Consider the following 20,203-nt stretch of genomic DNA (forward strand, 5'->3'; position numbering starts at 1 on the left):
TGCAATTTAAAAGACAACTGTGCTTTCTAATTCTATCTTTGAAGGGAAAAAAAAGTCCTTCTGGCAAGCATGTCTATTAAAAGATTACATTGGCACAGCGAGAGCTTCTGATACTGCACAGAGGTCTGGAGTTCACAGCACTCTGCTCTTCTTTCACTGAAAGCCACCAGATAGCACATGAACAGCCAGAGCTGCGGCACGGCAGACAAAACCCCACTGTTCCAGTCTGGATAAAATTAGGCAGGAAGCGATCATTTCAAAACTATTCTCCTGTAGCTGTATTCTTTGCTGTTTTAAGTATAGACTCATTATTTTCATTTAAGATGATGCAAGCTGGAGAAAAAAAAGGATTAGTTATTGAAGGAAATCTATTTTCTAGGAAGAGGCATCTTTCTCTCTCTCTCTCTTTTTTTTTTTTAACCCATTCATAAAAATGGGATTAACTGAAAACAATGTACAGGAAAGTTCGTTCTTGATTGGAACTTTAACAAAGAGGTCTTAAGCCCTAATGAACACACTTAATCATTTAAATGTGCACATAAATTACACTGAAGCAAGGCAACCATTTCGTTGAATAAATTAGCTGCGAGGGGTGATTTTTAGCACCAGTTTCCAGAATTCAGTTTCTCAGACAAACTCTCACATATTTTAATTATTTGAATAAAATCTGGAAACCTATCTCTCGCAAAACAAAAGTGGGGTTTGTTAGCCATAAGAGCTTTTAGAAATATTAACTAATGATGGCTTTTTAATGATCAATTTTCACAACTTATTAGACTAACTTAGTCTTAAAAAAGCACTTAACTTTAAAAAAAAAAACTCTTGTCAAATTTCAGCGTGAGCAGCAGAATTACAACAGTAAGTAATTTTCTGTAATTATATACTTAATATTCAGTGTGCACAAACACAAAGCACGGTACAGCTGATTAATGAAATTCAGGACAGAAGCCTAAGTTACACCCTCTGACTCACCAGGACGAGTCCTGCCTTCCAGGTTCACTGAAACTTATTACAATTTTCCTCGTGCATTTCCCAGTCTCCATGCAATTCTCAAAAATATCCCTGTGAGGCTCTCTTCAGCAAAAAAAGAGCTAAGGCTTACCTGCCTTCTGCACCTTGTTGAATGATTCAGCAAAATCACAAGTTAGCAGCAGCATCTTAGCTTTTTAATGTGTCGATCCTTCCTGTACGTGGTTGGCAAAGATCTCATTTAAATTTTCCCAAACGGCTCTCATCCCTCATTCAGAGGGTGAGAACGTGACTCTCTAAGTTGCTTTTATTTTTTTTTCCTTCCCTTTTTGGTGGTGGTGGTTTTCTGTGGTTTGAGGTTTTTGTTTTTTCTTTTTAAGAGCAGGAGAGAAAAGAGTGCTACATTGACAGAACTGCAGACTGAAGTCCTTCAATCACCCAGAACAAGAACAGCCCAGGCAGCAGCTGGGCAAGCTTCCCCATTTTAGTCCATCACATCTTAACTCTATTTTGAAGGAATCACCACTATGGGAAAAGAGATAGTTTGGTCTTCATGCCCATTTAATCCTTCTCCTCCCTGCTGAGGCTGCCACAAGAGTGCTAATTAATGCTAAACTGTGAAACTGGGCTTCTGCACTTTGAATCCCACCACACAAACTGGATAGAAACTACTAATTCCTTTAATGAAAGTCACCAAACCAGAGCCTGGTCCCTGGCAGTATGTTAGCAATGCCTACATATGGCAGATGGAAGCCATGTGATCTAAACATTAAAGTCTAAATATCTAGTGTAAAAATATGCATGTTGTTCAGTTCTCACTTATAACCAAATTTTATTCTCAAATGCACACACCTTTCCCATCCCTTTCAAGGGGAGCTCCATGTGTGAGAGCAAAACTTTGCCCTCTTGATCTAAAATTATTCCAGTTTGAAATGGTATTCATCTGTCAATGATATTTCTTTTCTTTTGCCAGCCAGATGTCTGTTCTCAGGCTTTAAGAATCTCCTTCCTTTTTTCCTTCACATCACACATACTTGGTACTTAGCCAGCTCACAGAAAGCACTACCCTTTTCTTTCTCACTGCATCTTCAAAATTTCTCCAGGCAAATAAGTCCCATGGTCTCCGTAAATCCCCCTCCTGGAGGTTATCTCCAGTTTACCAACTGTGAACTAACTGAGCATACCACCTGTCAGGAAGGAGAAGCTTCTGAATTAGAAACAAGCTCTGAAACAAGGAGGTACGATACACAAAGGGTGATGTGTCAGAAATGTCGTGTCAACAGGATTTCCCATTGAATTACTTCCTCCCCTGCACAGGACGTTGGTAGCTGAATAAAAATAAATATTCTTTTATTTTCTATAAAAATGTATTTGGACAACAATTTGTATTTCCCTTTATCTCAATCATTTTTTTTATTGGGAACCATCTGTTGAGGGAGGGTGGGTGAAGAGGAAGAAAGGGCTAGGATTTCCATCAGTAGTATTAATAGTGAACAGCTCACAAATACGACATACTTTTGGTCTTTCTCTTTTCCATTTTGAAGAAACCCAAAGCCTCATCACCCCAGAAGTTGATAGAAACATGCAGAGTTTAACCAGTTCTTTGGGAATAAGCACATGAGTGAAATCTGAATCATTCCAGATGACATGGTGGTGTCAGCGATAACCCTAGTTGTGATTCCTAAGTAGGTTATAATCCTAACCTGCCAGAAAAATCAAAACTTTTTATCTCAATAAAATACAGAGAACTAGATCAACTCTTACATTTTGGGTCACTTTAAAGACAGTGTTATTTAACAAGCAACAGTTTAAAAATATTAGATATAAATATAGTCCTAAACAATTATCAGATATTTAATAAAAAATACAGTACAAATGCTGAGGTGTGATAACATCTGAGACTGTAGTTGTAAAATTATAAAGGGGGCATTTTCTTGTTTACAAACAGAATTATGTATACATTAGAAGTGGAACCACGCCACAATGTAAGAGTTCATATACTCTCTCATTTCAATAAAATGATGGGGTGGAGTCAATTGTCACAGTATAATTTACAGTGGGAAAATTATGTGGTTAATTTTAATGACAGCAAGCCACTTCACATTTAAGGATTGCTTGTGAGTATACAAAGAGCAGAGCGATACCCCTTCTTATTCAGTATAGCTTCTAAAATGTTACCAAGGACTCAGGAGTAGAAAGATGTCCACGGAAACAAAGGCTCAAGATCCCACTGATGAAACTGAGAACCCGAAATACACAGTCATACTTTTTGAAAGCAAGTAGAACAATGCGATAAATCTACTTGAAGGTAAATGTGCCGTCACTTCAAATATTCCCCCAAATAGATATGAGACAAGAGTAGCAAGCAATCTCAGAAAACGCCTGTCAGAGTGAAAGGCTTTCTTCCTGACCTTACCTTCTTTGAAATATTTGTGGATTTCTAAAAGACTATTATAGAGAGAAGAGGGATATACCATGTGTAGTTTTTACAATATACCTAAAGTTCTGGCAAATTCCAGGAATAATGTAGTAATCCAGCATAGATACTTGAAAGCATCCTCTGAATAATAAATTGCATGAGGAAAGGGAAACTATTTGTTTACAAATGAAAAGGTGATTTAAGAAGTCTTAAGGCACATACACATTTCTTCCATGCTCCCTGCGCAGCAGGGAGTAATAATGGCAACAGAGGTACCATCTCCTGGATAAATAAAGGAAATATGCACCTCTGCAATTCTGTCCAAATGACCTACAAAGGGATTACATATCCATTGGCCTCTTGCAAACAGATACAAAGGATGAGTGAGATACATTGACAGAAAGGCTAAATTCCACCTGGACTCAAATTCAGGACTTCTGAATTTGGGTTCTGCTTTTATTGCCAGAATTCATTCCCCCTTCTACCACAACTGTTACAATATGAGAACAAGAAATTTCCTCAGTTTTTAAGAGAACTATCTAATGAGTGCTCAAATGAAACAAATGAAAAAAAATCAGGATCCCTGAAACCTCTGTGTGCTAAGACAGAAAGTAAATAATTTCCCTAATTATGTGATAGAGTTCCATAATTGATGCTATTTACATCAGAAAGTCACAAAAGGGATGAATACACACTGTAACACGCTAGAGAAAGGAAAACTTTGCATTTGCTAATTACTGCTATTTAGAAGTACACTTCTAATAGCTGAAAGACCATGTTTCCAGTGTTGTTCATTGATCTTAATAAGACCAATAATAAAAGAAAGGACTGGGAAAATTGCATCAGACCAAGGGAAAAAAAATACAGTAGAATGTTCAAGCTCAACAACAGCAAGCAAGGCAGAACTACTACACTGTTAATACAGATGTGGAAGGCAAATTTCCTCAATAATTAATTCATTCTACATAGTCTTTCACCATACCAGGTCACAGTTCTATTTTAAAAACATCTTTCCCTAAGCGTCTACAGCAAGTATTTCTGGAGGAGGCAGCTGTGAAGTATAAAAGATGCAATTGCTTCACTTTTCTCCACACCAAAACAACACTTTCCTCTGGAAAGCACCACATTCTCACGATACATAATTTAGGCGTACAAACAGATGGGTAGCTATGGCAAGTCCGAGGGGATGGTGGGCGAGCTAATGGCCGGGTGGGAGGCAGAAGTGAGGCCGCAGGTCCCGGGGGCTGACGCCTCCTACCCTGCCCCATTCAGCTGCCTGCCAGGGTTCCATGACTTGTCAAGCCACGCACACTGTTGTTTTTCTGACAGTGCTGAGTTTTATTAATCAAGATGATTTCCAGAGCAAGCTGAGAGTGTGATCAAAGCAGCTGTGATGACAGTGTAATCGAGGAGGGAGTTGCTAATCTTCTGGGGATGCCAAGAAGGGATGGAGAAGGTTAGGGGTGGCCAAAGGAGGCAAGAATGAGCAGGTGTTAGGGTAACCATTTAAATTAGGCATTCTGACATAGTCATTTATAATTGAGGGTTCAGACTCCCTTGAAAGCACATAGTAAGGAAGCTGTATTTTTTTTTTTTTTTTACAAATACTATTTTTCCTAAGTCTGCGCCACTCCAAAGTAAGTTTTACTCAATGAGACTAAACAATTCCTCAGCACAGCTTTAGCGCCTATTCAGTCTCTGCCCCCACTGAATTTGAAGTCCAGATTCTTATCAGCTTCAGTAATGCAAGGCCCATGTTATCTTTAAAAACTTAATGCAGAAAACCGTGGAACTGCAAAACCAGGCAGAGTCCTGCTTTTCACAAAGATGGTTTTCACATGCACAAGCCTCTAGAAGGTGACAAGGGTACTTTATGAATCAAACAAAAAATACAGAAATAATATTATCTCCCACTGAACTGCTATCATCTCTGAATGAGGTGTTGAGACCCAACATTTTATGATTCTTCATAGTATTCATTTTACAATATTTTATCTACTTGAAAATAACAGAATTTTAGGTAAGGAGAATCTTAATTACACCAATTAAGTTCTCATCCTGCACCACTAATGTCATTGTGAGCTTTGTCATTAACCTGTGGGATAGATTTCTTAGAATTTAACCTGGACACTCAATATTCTTGTTCTAATGAAAAATACATTAATGAGCTTCATTATTCTACTCCATTTTAAGTAAGAATCTTCAGTAGTCAGTTCCCTCAAGAGCCTAATGGGCACTGGTACATTAGTGATCTAGGACTAGGCATATTAGTGAGCTTATGTTTGGGCCACTCTAAGCCTTTTTAGGGACTCAATGAGCTTCATGTTCAATCCAAAGGATAAGCAACACCCACTGACTCACTTCAGGAACTCCCTGCACTAAAGCCAACAAAACACGTACAAACTTTTGAAATTATGACTGAGGTGGTGCAAAAACAACAGTCACCGTAAAATAAACACAATGAAAACTAAACTACAATCCCTCCCTATAATTTAAGAGTGACACAGATTTTCTATATAGTCTGCATGGAGGATCCTCAATCCATTTCAATTGCTACCTTTTTTCCAGTCATCTACTGGGAAACATTATGGAGAAACTAGTGATCTTCTGTGACCTTCATTTTATTTTATTAAATGCAGCAGACACCTCATGCTGAATACGAAATAAAAAATATGCAACCCAGGAAAGTACTTCAAGAAAAAAATGCCCTTTGGAGGACCCAATCTCAGTCTTGAAATATAATGACACAGATTTGCAAATGATATTTGAATAAAAAAAAAAATCTCTATTACATAAATTATTGTGTTCAAAATTCTATTTCAAATTACTAAATTTAGAATAGACCCTCTAGATGATGATTTAGCCAGTGCTTTATAAATGTGGAAAACACATACTTGGAATACACATGATGTTAGATCAGACTAACACTACTCCCTATCTTTAGCCGTGTTTAAAAGAGAATTTATGTTTCGAACATGTGTGCAACTGGTACACTAAAGAAACCTCAGAAGTGCACTTTTAGAGTACACAGTTGTGGCTGATCTATCACTAATAAAGCCTTCAAGGAGAAAATAACATGAATTATAGAATGGCTTAGGTTGGAAGGTACCTTAAAGATCACCTAGCACCAAAACAAGGGAAGAAACTGGTGCCTGCAAATACTATTTTGTCTTTTCTACAGCTCTAAGGATAATGGAGAATAGCATCACTTGTTGAAGTGCCTTGCCTTTGAAAAAATCCCGGGGGGGGGGGGGGGGGGGGGGGGGGGGTGGGATGGTGGTGGTGAGTGCAGATGTCTATTATCCCTTGTAGTAAGTGCAGATTAACAAATCATCACCCAACATAATACTCATTGAATTTCAGTTAGCTGCTGTCTGAGCAACCTGCCCGAAATTTCAAAAGCTCAATGCTGAGTCTGATTTGCAGCTAGTTTAGAGCAGCATCAGTCTGGGATGGTTGTGGCTAGTCATAACAATAGTAACGGGTACTCAGATTTGGAAGGGAGGGGACTTACGGAAATTCCTTTCCTTAATTAAATCAGAGAAAGAGAGTCTGAAGTGGCAAATAATAAATCACAAAGAATCCTCAATCTGGTTGTCAAGGAAACTAGTATGCCTCTGCCATAATTGCTGTGAGCCCAATCTTGCCCTTTTTGACATCGAGCCTTATCATGCATTCTGGTCAGAGACTGAGGAAGTAGCTTGTCTGTTCCTCTCCGGCAGCCCTGCACGTAGCACGGCACAGGCCTGACAGGACAGGCCGCCATGCCGCCCACCATTCGGCGCCACTCCTCCAACCTGCACAGCAGCTAACTGCAGGACTCCAGCATGCTTCCGTCACCTTTGACATTACAAATGGGACTGACTGGCTTGATTGTGGCACTGAAAGGTCTCTGCAGCTGTGTTTACTAGATGGGCACTCCTAATTTACTGTTGCTCAAATCTTGAGCCTGGTTATCTCGGCTTGCCACAAGTCCCAGGAACCTCCAGTTGCCCTGGAGCTCCCACTTCCCAAGCATGCCCTCCCATCAGAGATTGTTCCCTGTTTTACTTGTGGATATGTGAGATGGCTATAGAAGAGAGATGTGTAGAGAAAAGGAAGTTCAAAACAAAACGAATGCTTCAACAACAATAACAACAAAAAAAGAGCAGAAAAGATTAAAATTGATTCAGTGCCAAGTCATTTAGTTAGCTGACTGCATTGCTGTCTTTTTTCCCCCTCACAATGATCATTACCTTTTATAAACATATCTAAAGTTGTTTTTTCCTTTTGTTTTTGGTGAAACTGCACATCACTGCTGGACGCACACAAAACTTGGAGCATACACAGTTCCCAGTACTTCAACACCAGGAAGGCCAATAGAGGGAAAATGCTATATTAGAGTCCCTATCTCATCCCTCAAGAAATCCTGAAACATTTTAAAGGAAGTATCTTCAAAGTAAGGAAATAGGAGGAACGACAGGCAAGTACATTATGTTCCCAGCTGACTTTAAGCTATAGAAAATCCAGACTAGGAAAGATTGTTGAGTGGAAAAAAAAAAAGAAAAGAAAATCTCCCTTTAGGAACTAGAGAGATAAACACTACCAAAAGGGCTTCTAAAGGAAGATCTGTGACTGATTCTTGTTTGAAATGCTACAACTTGTTGACTGTTACCTTGCTATTTTAATAATGGATAAATCTGGTCTTAAATCCTAATCCATAAATCAAGCACATGAAGAAAACATAGCGCAACACAGTTTTTCTGCTATAATGTTCAAGTATTCCAAAATAAAATAAGAATATTGATAAAAACTTTTGTTCAACAGATCTGTAAATATGAAACACAAAAGTATTAGGTGGTTGTTCCAGATCAGGCTCAAAGCAGAACAAACCCTTCCCAAACTGAATGAAACTCCCTCCCCGTATTCCTTTACCCTGGAAGTACAAGGTAGGTTTTTTGGTAACTAAGTGAACTTGGACAAAGTTATCTTTGATTTTTATGACAAAACAGTGCATGATATCACAGCAGCATTGGATAATTCAGACCAAAATGGACTCCTTCCTTCACCTATCCACCCAAAATACTCTTTAGTCCAAATGCCTCTTCCAGATAAAAAGCTAAATCGTATATATGAAGAATTATTCCTACATCATTTAAAAACTTGTCCTTGTCATTGTCATCCCTGTTAAAAAGGTGCAATTATGGATTAATTACAGCCAATTACAATAACGCATATTAGTGACTGTATCACTGCATTTGCCTCTAAAATTCAATCACCTTAAGAAAAAAAAAAAAAAAACATGAAAAAGACAAATAAAGGTTTCCATTAGGAAAGATAATGCAAAAGAAATGAATGTGCCACTTGGACATAAACATGTTCATTTACCAAATATGCATGCAGCATCCATCTGAAGAAAAAAAGGCCTTCAGCTGATTTACAGATAATTTATTATGGCACACTCTTACCACTATTTTATTCTTATTTGAAAAATTAGTCTGGATTCCTGAACACAACGACAGCAACCTGTTTATTTTAATGTCATTTCCAACATTTAAGTGATCTTCAACTTTTAGGGCTAAACATCTCCATGACACTCTCTCTCTTTTACGCAAGAGTTTGAACATCACTCCTAATGTCATCTGACTGGCTTTCCCAGCGCCACTACATGCTGGAGAATGAGTTCAATAACACCCAGCCCCTGCTCTGTCATAATCCACTGTGAAATAAATACCTCAGTCTCTTCTGTTGGTAGGAAGCCAAAGCAACCTCGTACTTCTCCTCTAAACTGTCTTCCAGCATGTCAATTTGACTTGTTAATTCTTTGGAACGTTTATATCCTCTGTTTGAACAGGCTCTATCCATCATCTTTTTGTCCTTACCTCTGTGCTTAGGTTCAAGCTAAACTTCCAGTTATCATCTGCACTTCCAGACAGCTAAGAGCCATGCAGCAGGCAGCTCCACACCAAGCACCAGCCACCAGAGCCCAGTGGGTTGGGCTAGTCCAGCTGCAGGGTCTGACCCGTTCTGAGCTCAAAAGCTGCTTCAGTATGTCTCTGTAAAACATCCCACACAAATATCCCAGCTTCCTTCTGCTAGAGTTATGAGAAATGGTTATTGATTTTAATTGGTCTAAACTAGCTTTTGGTGAAATTACATCTTCAGGCTTCATCACCTATCTGAATAGCCTATGTTTGCAGTTACAACTGCCAGTCTTCTGCTAAGAAATAAAGTCAACGCATTCTGTATTTCCTCACAGATTACCAACTATATTGAGCAAAGGACGTCAGGAAGCAAAACAGAAAAATTAGAGAGATATTGAAACAATATAGGCAACTAATGCATAAGCCACTTTGTGTGAGCGCAGAACAAGACTGAAAACAAATTCCAAAATAGAAAACAGTAGCATTTTTTGTTGAATGTAATACAAACACTGTAGCTGCACGTGACTGATAATTTTAAAGGTTACCTCTGTTGATGATATGACTGTAACAATTTTACATATGTAAATCACAGACATTTCCTGTTTTCACAGTTCAGTTTTAAACATCTCCTCTTAGCGCTATAGGCACTAACCTTGTAACAACTCCTAGCTGATTGTGTATCAGAGCAAATCATGGCTATCTTGCACTGACAAGCTTTATGAGGGCTTTCTCATCAACCTGCTCTTCACCTGCATAGCAATAAAGAAGCCATCGGGACATACGCTAACTAAAAAATTTGTCCAAGTCTTGCTCAGCAGGGTTGCTGGAACAAGGGCTCACAGAACATCATAGCGGAGACAGTTTTACCATGAGAAACAAATTTGGCACTAATATAAAATATCTGACAGTTTGGAGTTTAAAACTTAATCAGTTCTGAAGGTCCGTGCTCTATGAAAAGTAACCGTTAAGACACAAGCGAAATGATGCAATGAACTGGAATCCAGAGCTTCAAATTTTTTTCGGAAAGTACTTCATTCTCTCTTAGGCTTGAAAACAGTTTGAACAACCAGCCTTTACTAAGTGTAATTTAGTAAACAAAAGATGTTACCTTGTGAATTAAAACTACTCAAAATAAAATCTATTGTGACCACAATTCATACTAACATGGCAAGCTCTTACAGAGTGCCTTTTAAAGGAAAGAAATATATTCCTTGTGTGTTCAAGTATAGAGCCATAAACCATATGAGTCCCTATTTATTTCAAATTTCCCATGATGCCATTTACTTCAGCTTTTAACCTTTTATGTGACATTGAGCTATTTTACAATCATAAAATAGTAGAAAAAACGACCTGTTAATTTGAAAGGGACACATTACAACATCTCTCCCTGGCACTATAATATTTTAATTTCTTTTTTCAAGGCAAACCAGTTGGAAAGTGACCATCTGCTAGTCTGTTAGTACCATTCAAGCAAAGTAATGCACAAAATGTCCTCCTTTCCCATCAAGAATAGGACCATTACTGAAAGGAATTTAGGAAATTATCATGTGAGTTTAACAGACTGATTCACAACAAAATAAAATCTCTATTTCTTTAATTACTGCTGAATATACTGACCAAAGATGATACAAAACTGCTGCCATTTTGTGACATCCAGAGCAGCACAAGAAATCTGAACATTTTAAAGAACAAAATATTACCAAATCTCTTATAAAAACTATGTTCTTCTATTTTCAGCATTAAGTTAAATGCCAGAACACTTCTACAAGTACAGCTCTATTTCTCACCTCAAAATATACAATGTGCTTTGAACACTGGGTAAGTTTTCAATATCACTTAAGGTTTTGAATATTTCAAAACAGTTGATAACGGCAGCAGAAGAGGAAACTCGACAAGCCCTCCAGGCTGATAAATATAGAACTTTTTGGATGAGTAGAGCTCAATGGAGCTGTAATCTTGGCTGGCACCTGTACATGATACTATAACACATACAGCTAGAACTGCAAGTTTGTGAGAATAAATTAAATTAAATTCACATTCATGTTAGCACTTTAGAAGATGTTGTCAGTACAACTTTGTATGCATGCAAACCACTGCACTTTTGAAAGTTTTACCCTAAAAGGTATCAAATAAGAGTATGCTATCTCTAAAGGTTAGAAGATATATTGGTCACACCTTAATGGCCCTTTATCAGCGTTATTTGTAACAGTATATTCCCATCATACCTAACGAAAATTGTTGAAACACAAAGTAATTGGACTTCAAATTATTAAATTCTAGAAGAACTTTATCATATGTTGAATTGGGAAATACAGCAGATGTCAAATACCATTATCAAAACGTACTCCACTGCTGTCTTAAATCTGCAGGATATTTCAATGTAAAAGCATTTTTCCTTCTTGCTCTTCTTGGTCTCCCTCTCCCTATCTAAAAGTAATCCAGTAATTCAGGAATTTATGATAGTAGTAAAATACTTGCTAAACATAAAAGGCTTTCTCAGTTTTTTTTTTTTTTTTTTTTTTTTGGAAAAAAATAGATCTTTTTGACAACTATTAATGATGTAGTAACTGTATCAATTTACCCAATAAATAAGTCTTACTGCTTTCTTTATTTTTATTTATAAATTTCATAATGGAAGTTTGGCACTTCAAACTGTGCATTTCTTGGGAAATACTGCACTTCAGGGACTGTTAAAGTCACTCTGCATTCAGCCTTTACCATGCTACACGAGATACAATATACAGTGTGAAATGTGCTGCCTATTGTGCGCCTTGTTATAAAGCTCATGTCCAGCAATTCTCCTGCCCTTTCTGCCTGAATTTCCGTTACTTCCAAGCCATTTTCAGACATGCTCTCACCAAGCCTCACTGATTCAGAGCAATTTCAGATGACAGACTGGTGTCGAGCAGTACAGACTCAAGTTATACAAGTCTCATTCACACAGCTCAAAACAATCCTACTGCATGCTACATGAAGTCACAACTGGCCCTTTTTGGCTAAGTATTTCCACTGCTTTGTAAGGAATCTCTTTGACTTTCAGTGCTTCTGGGTCTTCCAAGTCAACACACATTATCAAGCTTAACCTAAGCAAACAGTAGACCTTAAGTCATGACTTTCTCAGAATTCAGAATACGCTTTTAACGGAACTTTGGGGAAAGCTATATATGTCAGATGGGTAACTACCTCACAGAAGTATGAGATAATTTGGTGCTGTCTTGCAAGGTGCAGAGAAAAATTCTAGTGAAGTAGTAAACTACAAAAGAGAACAGAGCAATCCTCCAACCATGCCTGAATACCATCTAGGAATTTAAAAGCAGCATTACGTACAGTTGCTTTAGTTCTTGGACTGAATGACTCAGACTTCCAGAGAAGGCCAGATGACACTAATCTTGCCTTGAAGACATAATTATTAATTCTCTGTGTGGTTCTAATTCTCATACCAAAAGCCAGGCATACACATAAATATGTATTTATTTGCTGTTATGCTAATTTTGTTTAAAACATCAATAGTTGATCAGCTGAAAAATGTGTGCAATTTTGAAAGGCTTTTGAAAACATCCACATCTGACTTGACCTTATGACCATTTTCTCCTTCAGGCAAACCAGTATTATAACCAGAACAACACAAGAGGATGAACATTGTTGGGGAGCTGCTCACTGTGCCTGTCATACCCCGTTAATGCAACTTTGATTTGCCTTTGTTCTGACAGTAGCAAACAGCTGCTTGTAAATGAGCCACAGTCCCTGGGCTGCCTCCCATTATTCCACACTTTTGTTTGACAAGGTCACTTGCTGTGGGGATTTTGGGGAGAAAGAGTGTGCAGCCTATAGAATTAGAGTTAAACCACAGGCAAACCCAGCTTGAACGCTCTTATTTTTTTTTTTCCATAGCACCAGCAAAGCAAGAATAACAAAGAAAATCTTTTGCTCTGTGAGCAAGTCAAACTTTTCTTTTTCCGTGTTGATTTCATAATCCTAAAACTATCTTATAAAAAGCAAGTCATGTTTTCATAAATCCCCTTTCATTCAAATCTTAACAGAATTCATATAAAAGATGTATTTAATTACAAAATAGGATTAACAAAAACAGATTAATATTGTTTTCTTCATCTACTGCTACAATTCATTATGAGACAATAGAAAGCTACATAGCTAACATCAACTCTGACAAATGCTGCAGAAATGCTAAGAAACAATCTGAAAGATTTATGCCAGTTTCCACAGGAAATTGATTTATTTTTGATGGGTACTGAGACAGGCTGGTCTTCCAGAAAGAAAAGTGTCTCATAAGCAAATTACTTCTATGATAGCTGCCTATTTAAGGACTGGGAGACATTTCTTTGACTTGTAAGTTTTACAGTGTTGAATTCAACTGTAAAATCAGTATTCGAAGGCATTCGGATACTATCTTGTTCTATCGGATCATCCTGAAGCATTCGTCTTCCATTTTGACCTGTGATCTTGACAGTGAAAGCTGTCATTTAGGACAACCTGCTTCTTTGTGCTTTTGAAGCCACGCATAAGCAAGGAATAGGTGGCCAACATTCAAAGGGATGGCTGGTACTATGGGAGGAGACAGCTAGTGGCAGTTTTCAATCACAGATGAATTAGTGCAGAGGGCTTTCAAAATTCACAAGTGAAGAAAGAAGAGGTTCTGCCTTTAAAAAATGTCTTTCAGACTCTTGAAGGAGGCTCACTGAAAACAATGAATGGAAATCAGTCCAAAAAACTTCCACAGCAGCCAACTGTGCTATTCCAAGGGGACAGTCCCAATTGTTCAGATTTTTATCTCGTCACCCCAAAAAGTAGCTCAGCTCTTCCTGCTCTTAATTGTTTGTTTCCTACTTTTTTGTTAAGCCACTGGAAGAAATAATGTATTAATCACAAAGGCATCCACATTAAAAGAAAGTTACTGACATTTCTACAATCTTTATTTTAATTTCTAAGGCTAGTGGTGTTCACAACAAAAAAGCAGACTACTGTCAGGTAAATTTACACATCTTCCCCTGGAAGAACATTTACAACATCAGGATAGGCAGTTTTCTAGTCTCTACCCTCTTTCAGACAATCCAGCTTGAAATCTGACTTTCCACCACAAATGCTTCCATAGTTATCTCTGCCGAGACAAGCCTTTCCAAGTTTCGGGTGGAAGGAGCTTGTCATTGTCAAAAAGCAGTTACAAAGAACACAGTTTGTGACATACCTGAAATATTCTAACTGTATTACACTCAAATTATCAATTGCTAACAAGTAGTCAACAACAGTGAAGTCTAATGATAATTTGTGATGACAACACTCACTTTCCACTAAAGCACACTGAAAACATTCTGGTAGTTGACTGCTGGAGTGCAGGACAGGAGGGTTTTAGCCTCATTTGTATTCAAAGGCAGGCAAATCTCTAAAACTCATTTACATCCTTCCATCTTTCTTAGTGCATGTCAACAGCAGGTGGTCTATCGATAGTACCTTTGAAATAAGTAGGTGGTTTAAATTGCCTTCAAATTTCAGTAAAAACCCTGAATTATAGAATAGACCTTGAGTCTTAACTTTCCTGTTTTCTTTGTGTGGGCTGTATTAGAACATGAATAAGTACAGCACTTACTTTGTTCATATTTTAATCTACATTAAAAAATAAATTTTATACTTAAACCTAGTCACCTTAATCTTAAATGTTAGCAAAGACTGTTGCAGACACGATCACCTCAGCAAAGCGAATTACAGAAATTTTCAAAGGTTTGAGTAAAATCTTCAATAGAAAGGATTTCCATAGATGATTTTTTTTTCCCCCTAAAAGCACACATTTTTAGGATAAGCAGATGAAGACTGACTCTTGAATGCATGTGTTTAAGTTTTCCTGCTGCTAGCCCATTGGAAACTACTACTCTGAATAGATTACGTTCGCTACACACTTCCAGGGACATATGTCTTCTATTTTTCTTTGTGGCACTGTGACTATTCCTAAAAGCCAGTTTAAAAAACACAAATGTCTGTTGTCAATCAGGACCAATTTCTGATGAAGTGAGAAGAAACACCGCCTGAGACAGGAATCAAGGACATCTTCACACCCAAAAGAATACAGAGCCAGCAGTAAGCAACATCATAAATGTGTTTATACAAAACTAGAATAGATTAAAGTAACTAAAACCAGCATTTGGTTGTTTTTCCTCTGTGATGTTTGCTTTCACATTTTGACAACTCCCTCAGAATTTCTGTGAAATGCAGTGTCCATCAAAATTAATACTTTGATGTCTGGCTTCAAACTTCTATAAAGAATGCTGTCTTTTGAAAGCAAACACGGAGGTCAGTAATAACTCTCCAGACAGTACAGATTATAGCAAATTAGCTCCCACATTTTGGAGAATGGTCATAGAAAGCATAATACACTGTTCCAGTATCCCTGAAAGACCAAGCTGGGGTCAGGGCCCACACATTAACTGTAAAACGAGAGTGCCTGTTTACTACTGCTTCTGGCCTCAGTTAAGTGTTAGTAAAAATGAACGTGCATTATTCTCATTTCCAGATTTGAATAACACTTGATTGCTAATAAACACATCTCTGGTTGAACAGAGGGTTCTTTTTCTATGCAAAGAGATGTCAGGAGGCTGAAGGTGCCCCCTGTGCTACAAAGCATAGAGGAGCCTGTACTTCACAAGGAGTTAAAGATTGTTTAAAGACCAGGACAGTCATTAAGCTGTATTTACTGTCTAGACAGGAATAGCTCCACCTAACCATTCCCAAAGGTTGTTAGCATTTCTAAAAATTAAGCAGCAGCAGGAAAAGGTTAAGATCAACTTACTAATTAAGTTACACTCACAGAAATCTGGAGAAGGGAAGGGAATGTAAATCTGACATCCCCAGGTCTGAATACTAGCCCTCAAATATAGGTTTTTTTCCATGAAGGGAAACTTTAGGATTGAGTGTCTTGCTGCAAGGTTGATCCCTAGTCACAGGGCTGCACAAAAGCCCTACCAGCCTAAAACAGACAAAAGAAACCCCTTGGAGTTTATTTAAATCGCTAGTAGACTGAGGCAGCGTTCTAATTCTATTTCTGCGCTGTAAATCTCCTGTCTGCCTTTAAGTTTGGTAAATACATTCACAAACGCATTCTCGGATCCTTTTTGTCTTTTGCTCTTAAAAGGTGGATTCAAGATAACCACCAAACAATGAAGCATGTTCCACCCCTAAATTATGATGTTAATTATGTGATAAAGGCAGAGATTTAGGTCACTTCCACGGTGCTTAGTAAAATCCCAAGGGTACTTGATAGGAAAACAGAACTCCACCAAGTTCCACTGGAAGCAATCAAGATAAAAGAGATCCCTGCCGGTGAGAAGTGTTTCTCAGACACTCCTTTGGAAGTGGAGAGACAGGATTGTCCCAGACATCCCTCAGACTCCCAGAATGGACAGAAGCTTTTTCTGCACTCAAAAATGTAGGAATCTTGAGGAAATTTCGGAGGTGTTTGGTTCCCATTGCCACACATTGCTCCTACATATGACATGAAACATCATTTGTGATGTTTACATACTTGGAGATAAGAACAGTCTGTTGATGCAATAATTATTGAATTCCAAGCCAAGAATAACTACATGAACAAAGAATGGATGACAAGTACAGCCACTGCCATCCATATCTTTGGAAAAGCAGAGTGGATTAATGTAAATCAAGCTTATTTGAATCACTTAACTTTAACTTGCTGTTTAAATTAAAGTTCAGTAATTAAATCATCAGAAAGAAATCTATATTTAAAGAATCAATTTATTCTTATCTACATCTATTTCTATTATTAAAGAAACCATGACTCAGTGATTGATAATCAGACATTGATAAACATCGATTTTACACCGCATTTGCGCTTCCATTTGCCAATTTCTAGATTCATTACTCTTTCTTTTGTTACACTAGAATAAGTCAGTCAGTCTTCTTTTTTAATTAAATGAATATCAAATTCTTAAGCTTATTTGTATGTTGAACATTTTGGGGAGAAAAACACCTAGGATTCAGATAAGGATGCACCCTCCCAACTGGAGCGTACTACTGCCATTTGAATTATCCGCATAACTTTTTTGCATTACATATGGACAGATTAAAAATGCACAGCATTTTTTGAAATGAAAAAGAAATTTAATTGCTTAATTTCAGCAACCAGGTCATCCAAAAATTTTAAAACCAGTTTAGTCTCATCCTCTTACCTCCAGATATTTACTTTTTCCTATAATTTTTAAGCAAATAATTCCTGCTTCTAGATAACTGATTTTTAATGAACTTGTCACAGAATTGGAAAAAACAGAACACATGGAAAATAAAAATAAATTCCAGATTATTTCTACACCTGCAGAAAAGACACTACTTGTGCCAAAAGATAGTTTAGCACCTCCCAAACTTTTGCTCCAGACTGATGATTTCACCACTAACCAGAAGCAAACTGTGCTTGGATGTTACTTGTTAAAGACAAACCAAGATGTTTCTGTAGAAGAACCACAGTATATGGAAACAGCACTGAAGGGCGTCTGGTTGCCTCTCCCTGGCTGTCCTCCCATCCTTCAGTTGTTCTCCTTCCTTCCTTCACATCCACAGGGGAATTAACAAAGCCAGCTCCTAAAAATCACTACTGCTAAGCAGACACAAATGATTTTTCCCTTCTTCCTTCTTTTCCCTGCTTCCCTGTAGGCAAAGGCTGATCAACTCTGCATTTGGCACTGCCACTCTTACTGGGGAGAAATAATAAACTGCAATTCCATCTCCTTTCTGCCCATCTCTCTGGGAGGATAGATGAATAGTGAACATACATTTTCTCTCCACCTCTCTCAGATAAAAGGTTAATAAAGCACTCAGCATTTGCTTTTCGTGGAAATGATATGTAGGTATTAATTAGCATTTCCTTGGTAACACATTAATACCATTGTGAGTTCTCAATACCAGCTTGTTTCAGAGACCTATTATGAAATTTTAACCCAAAGGCAGTTGAAGATTTTTATTTTAGGACTGAACAAGTAATTTTGGCTATGACTACAGATCTAACTTGGCCTAGAATTCAACATGTATAGGATACTATTGTTTGATCAGAAGCATGACCAGGAGCTAAGTGGCCTAGTTAAAGCTTTTACTCACTTCTGAGATCACTGGCAGCAAGCCTGTATGGTTTAAAATAATTTATACTTGATCACAGTTGGAGGATAGATACTTAACATCAGCATCAGCCTACTCTACAACTGTATCTTGCATGTTGTATTCTCCCTCAGCAAGTTAGGTTATACTGTTAAGGAAAAGGGGATCACTACACTGGACCTTAACAGCCCTGTAGTTGGTTACGTTATAATAATAAAACATAACAGAAGTTTTGTTCATTCCACAGTTGCCCAAGTGTTCTCTTTGATGCTGTGACAGTCACTGTGCAATGATGGCTCAGAGGCCAGAGCCCACAGCCCACGTTCTTCCCCACCATAAGTCATGGCTCTGGCCTCAAGGAATTTCACTCTAAGTATTTGTGCTATTCAACAGGAAGGACAGAGTAGGCCCCTTCAGCCTGGAGCATAGGGTGCCCTCCAAGGGGATAACTTTTCACTCCTATCAAGCAGAGAAAACACTTTGCAAGTTTCCAGATCCTTGAGCAAGTGCATCTGCACTGGAGTATTTCTGTGTAAAGGTAGGAGACAATAACAGAATCACTCCTGGTTAATTCCTCTTTGAGAGAGGGCGATTACAGGAACAAATGCTAGGTTTTGGTTCTCCTGTGGAAGGAGGTGCCCTACATACTCCTGAGAGCTAACTCAAAGTCCCACAACACTCTTTTACTACTGACTAGTAGCGGGCAATTACAAGTCAGGCCACCAGCAGCTTCAGATTCTATTTGAGGTTAACACAAATGTACAAGGAACATAATGAAGGCGTGGGACCAGATGTCTAATGTCAAGTAGAATAAAAATTGTGCGCCCAAACTTCAAGGCCTCCATACCAATATTGCAAATGCTTAAAAAAGTCTTTCCAGAATTAACGATTATGTACTGATTAAAACTAGTATCAAAAAGGCGAAGATCAGCCATATACATTAACAGGCTACAGAAAAGGGAGGAAAAACTAGAAATAACTGAAAAAAAGTCTCTAAAGCATTCTATAAAGTTTCTATAGCACGGTTTGAGAGCAAGGCATGTGCCAAACTAATGAGAGCCCAAGAGTCAAAACAGAAGCTCAAGTAAGCACTACAAAATCAAAAATCCACAAACTTTAAGCAGACCCAACTGTCTGAAACTGCAAGTGCTATAGAAGAACTTTTTTTTTTTTTTTTAACTGAAATATAAACATCTATAAAATAAATCTTTTTCTTCATCTGGTTTTCATCAGAAACTTTTGCTCAAGTCTCCAAGCCGCAGCCCACAGTTTTTGTATCTCCCAGCACAACAAACAAAGGGGATGACACAGGGGACGGGAGGAAGAAAACCTTGAAGAGCTGGCTCTGAGTAACTAAATACTTCAAATCTAAATTTTAGTCACTTCAACATGTTTGGAAGCGATGCAGCTTGGAAGAGAGCCATCCTCATCCCAACAAGTGTACCTCACCAGCTGGCACGACACAGACAAGAGCCCCCAACACCTCAGGAGGGAACAGAGCGGGTGAATTAATGCGGCACTCCAGGTTGCGTGCCTGGGCAAAACTGTTCTTCAGCTCTGATTTCAAAATCAGTTAGCATTTATATTTTATTGTTTTACCATTCGGCAAGATCAAGCATGGAACAGCTTATAAAATACTATATTGCCTTTCTTCAAGGTTCAGGGAGGGTAAGGAAGCAGAGTAACGTTAAGTAGCTCGGCAGTTCTGGGCACACTCACACTTTATGCAACATTATACTCTGGCAGCTGTTGAAGTTACTATGTAAACCAAGGCAAATAAAATTGTGTAGCCAACATCAAAGTA

The 20,203-nt window shown here is 38.1% G+C and overlaps 1 protein-coding gene across 38 annotated transcripts in view; it reads right to left on the minus strand.

Annotated features, from left to right (window-relative positions):
* The window catches only part of ADGRL2 (adhesion G protein-coupled receptor L2), a 382,604-nt gene that overhangs the window by 76,065 nt on the left and 286,336 nt on the right, over positions 1-20,203 (minus strand). The window contains exon 2 of one of the 38 annotated variants that reach the window (XM_046944448.1): positions 1,103-14,757. The exons of the other annotated variants lie outside the window; for them this stretch is intronic. Coding sequence (XP_046800404.1) covers positions 1,103-1,157 — 55 coding nt within the window. The 5' untranslated portion in view covers positions 1,158-14,757. The remainder of the gene's footprint in view (positions 1-1,102; positions 14,758-20,203) is intronic. 38 annotated transcript variants of the gene reach the window in all.

Source organism: Gallus gallus, chromosome 8 (assembly GCF_016699485.2).
Source record: "Gallus gallus isolate bGalGal1 chromosome 8, bGalGal1.mat.broiler.GRCg7b, whole genome shotgun sequence".
Taxonomy (NCBI): domain Eukaryota; kingdom Metazoa; phylum Chordata; class Aves; order Galliformes; family Phasianidae; genus Gallus; species Gallus gallus.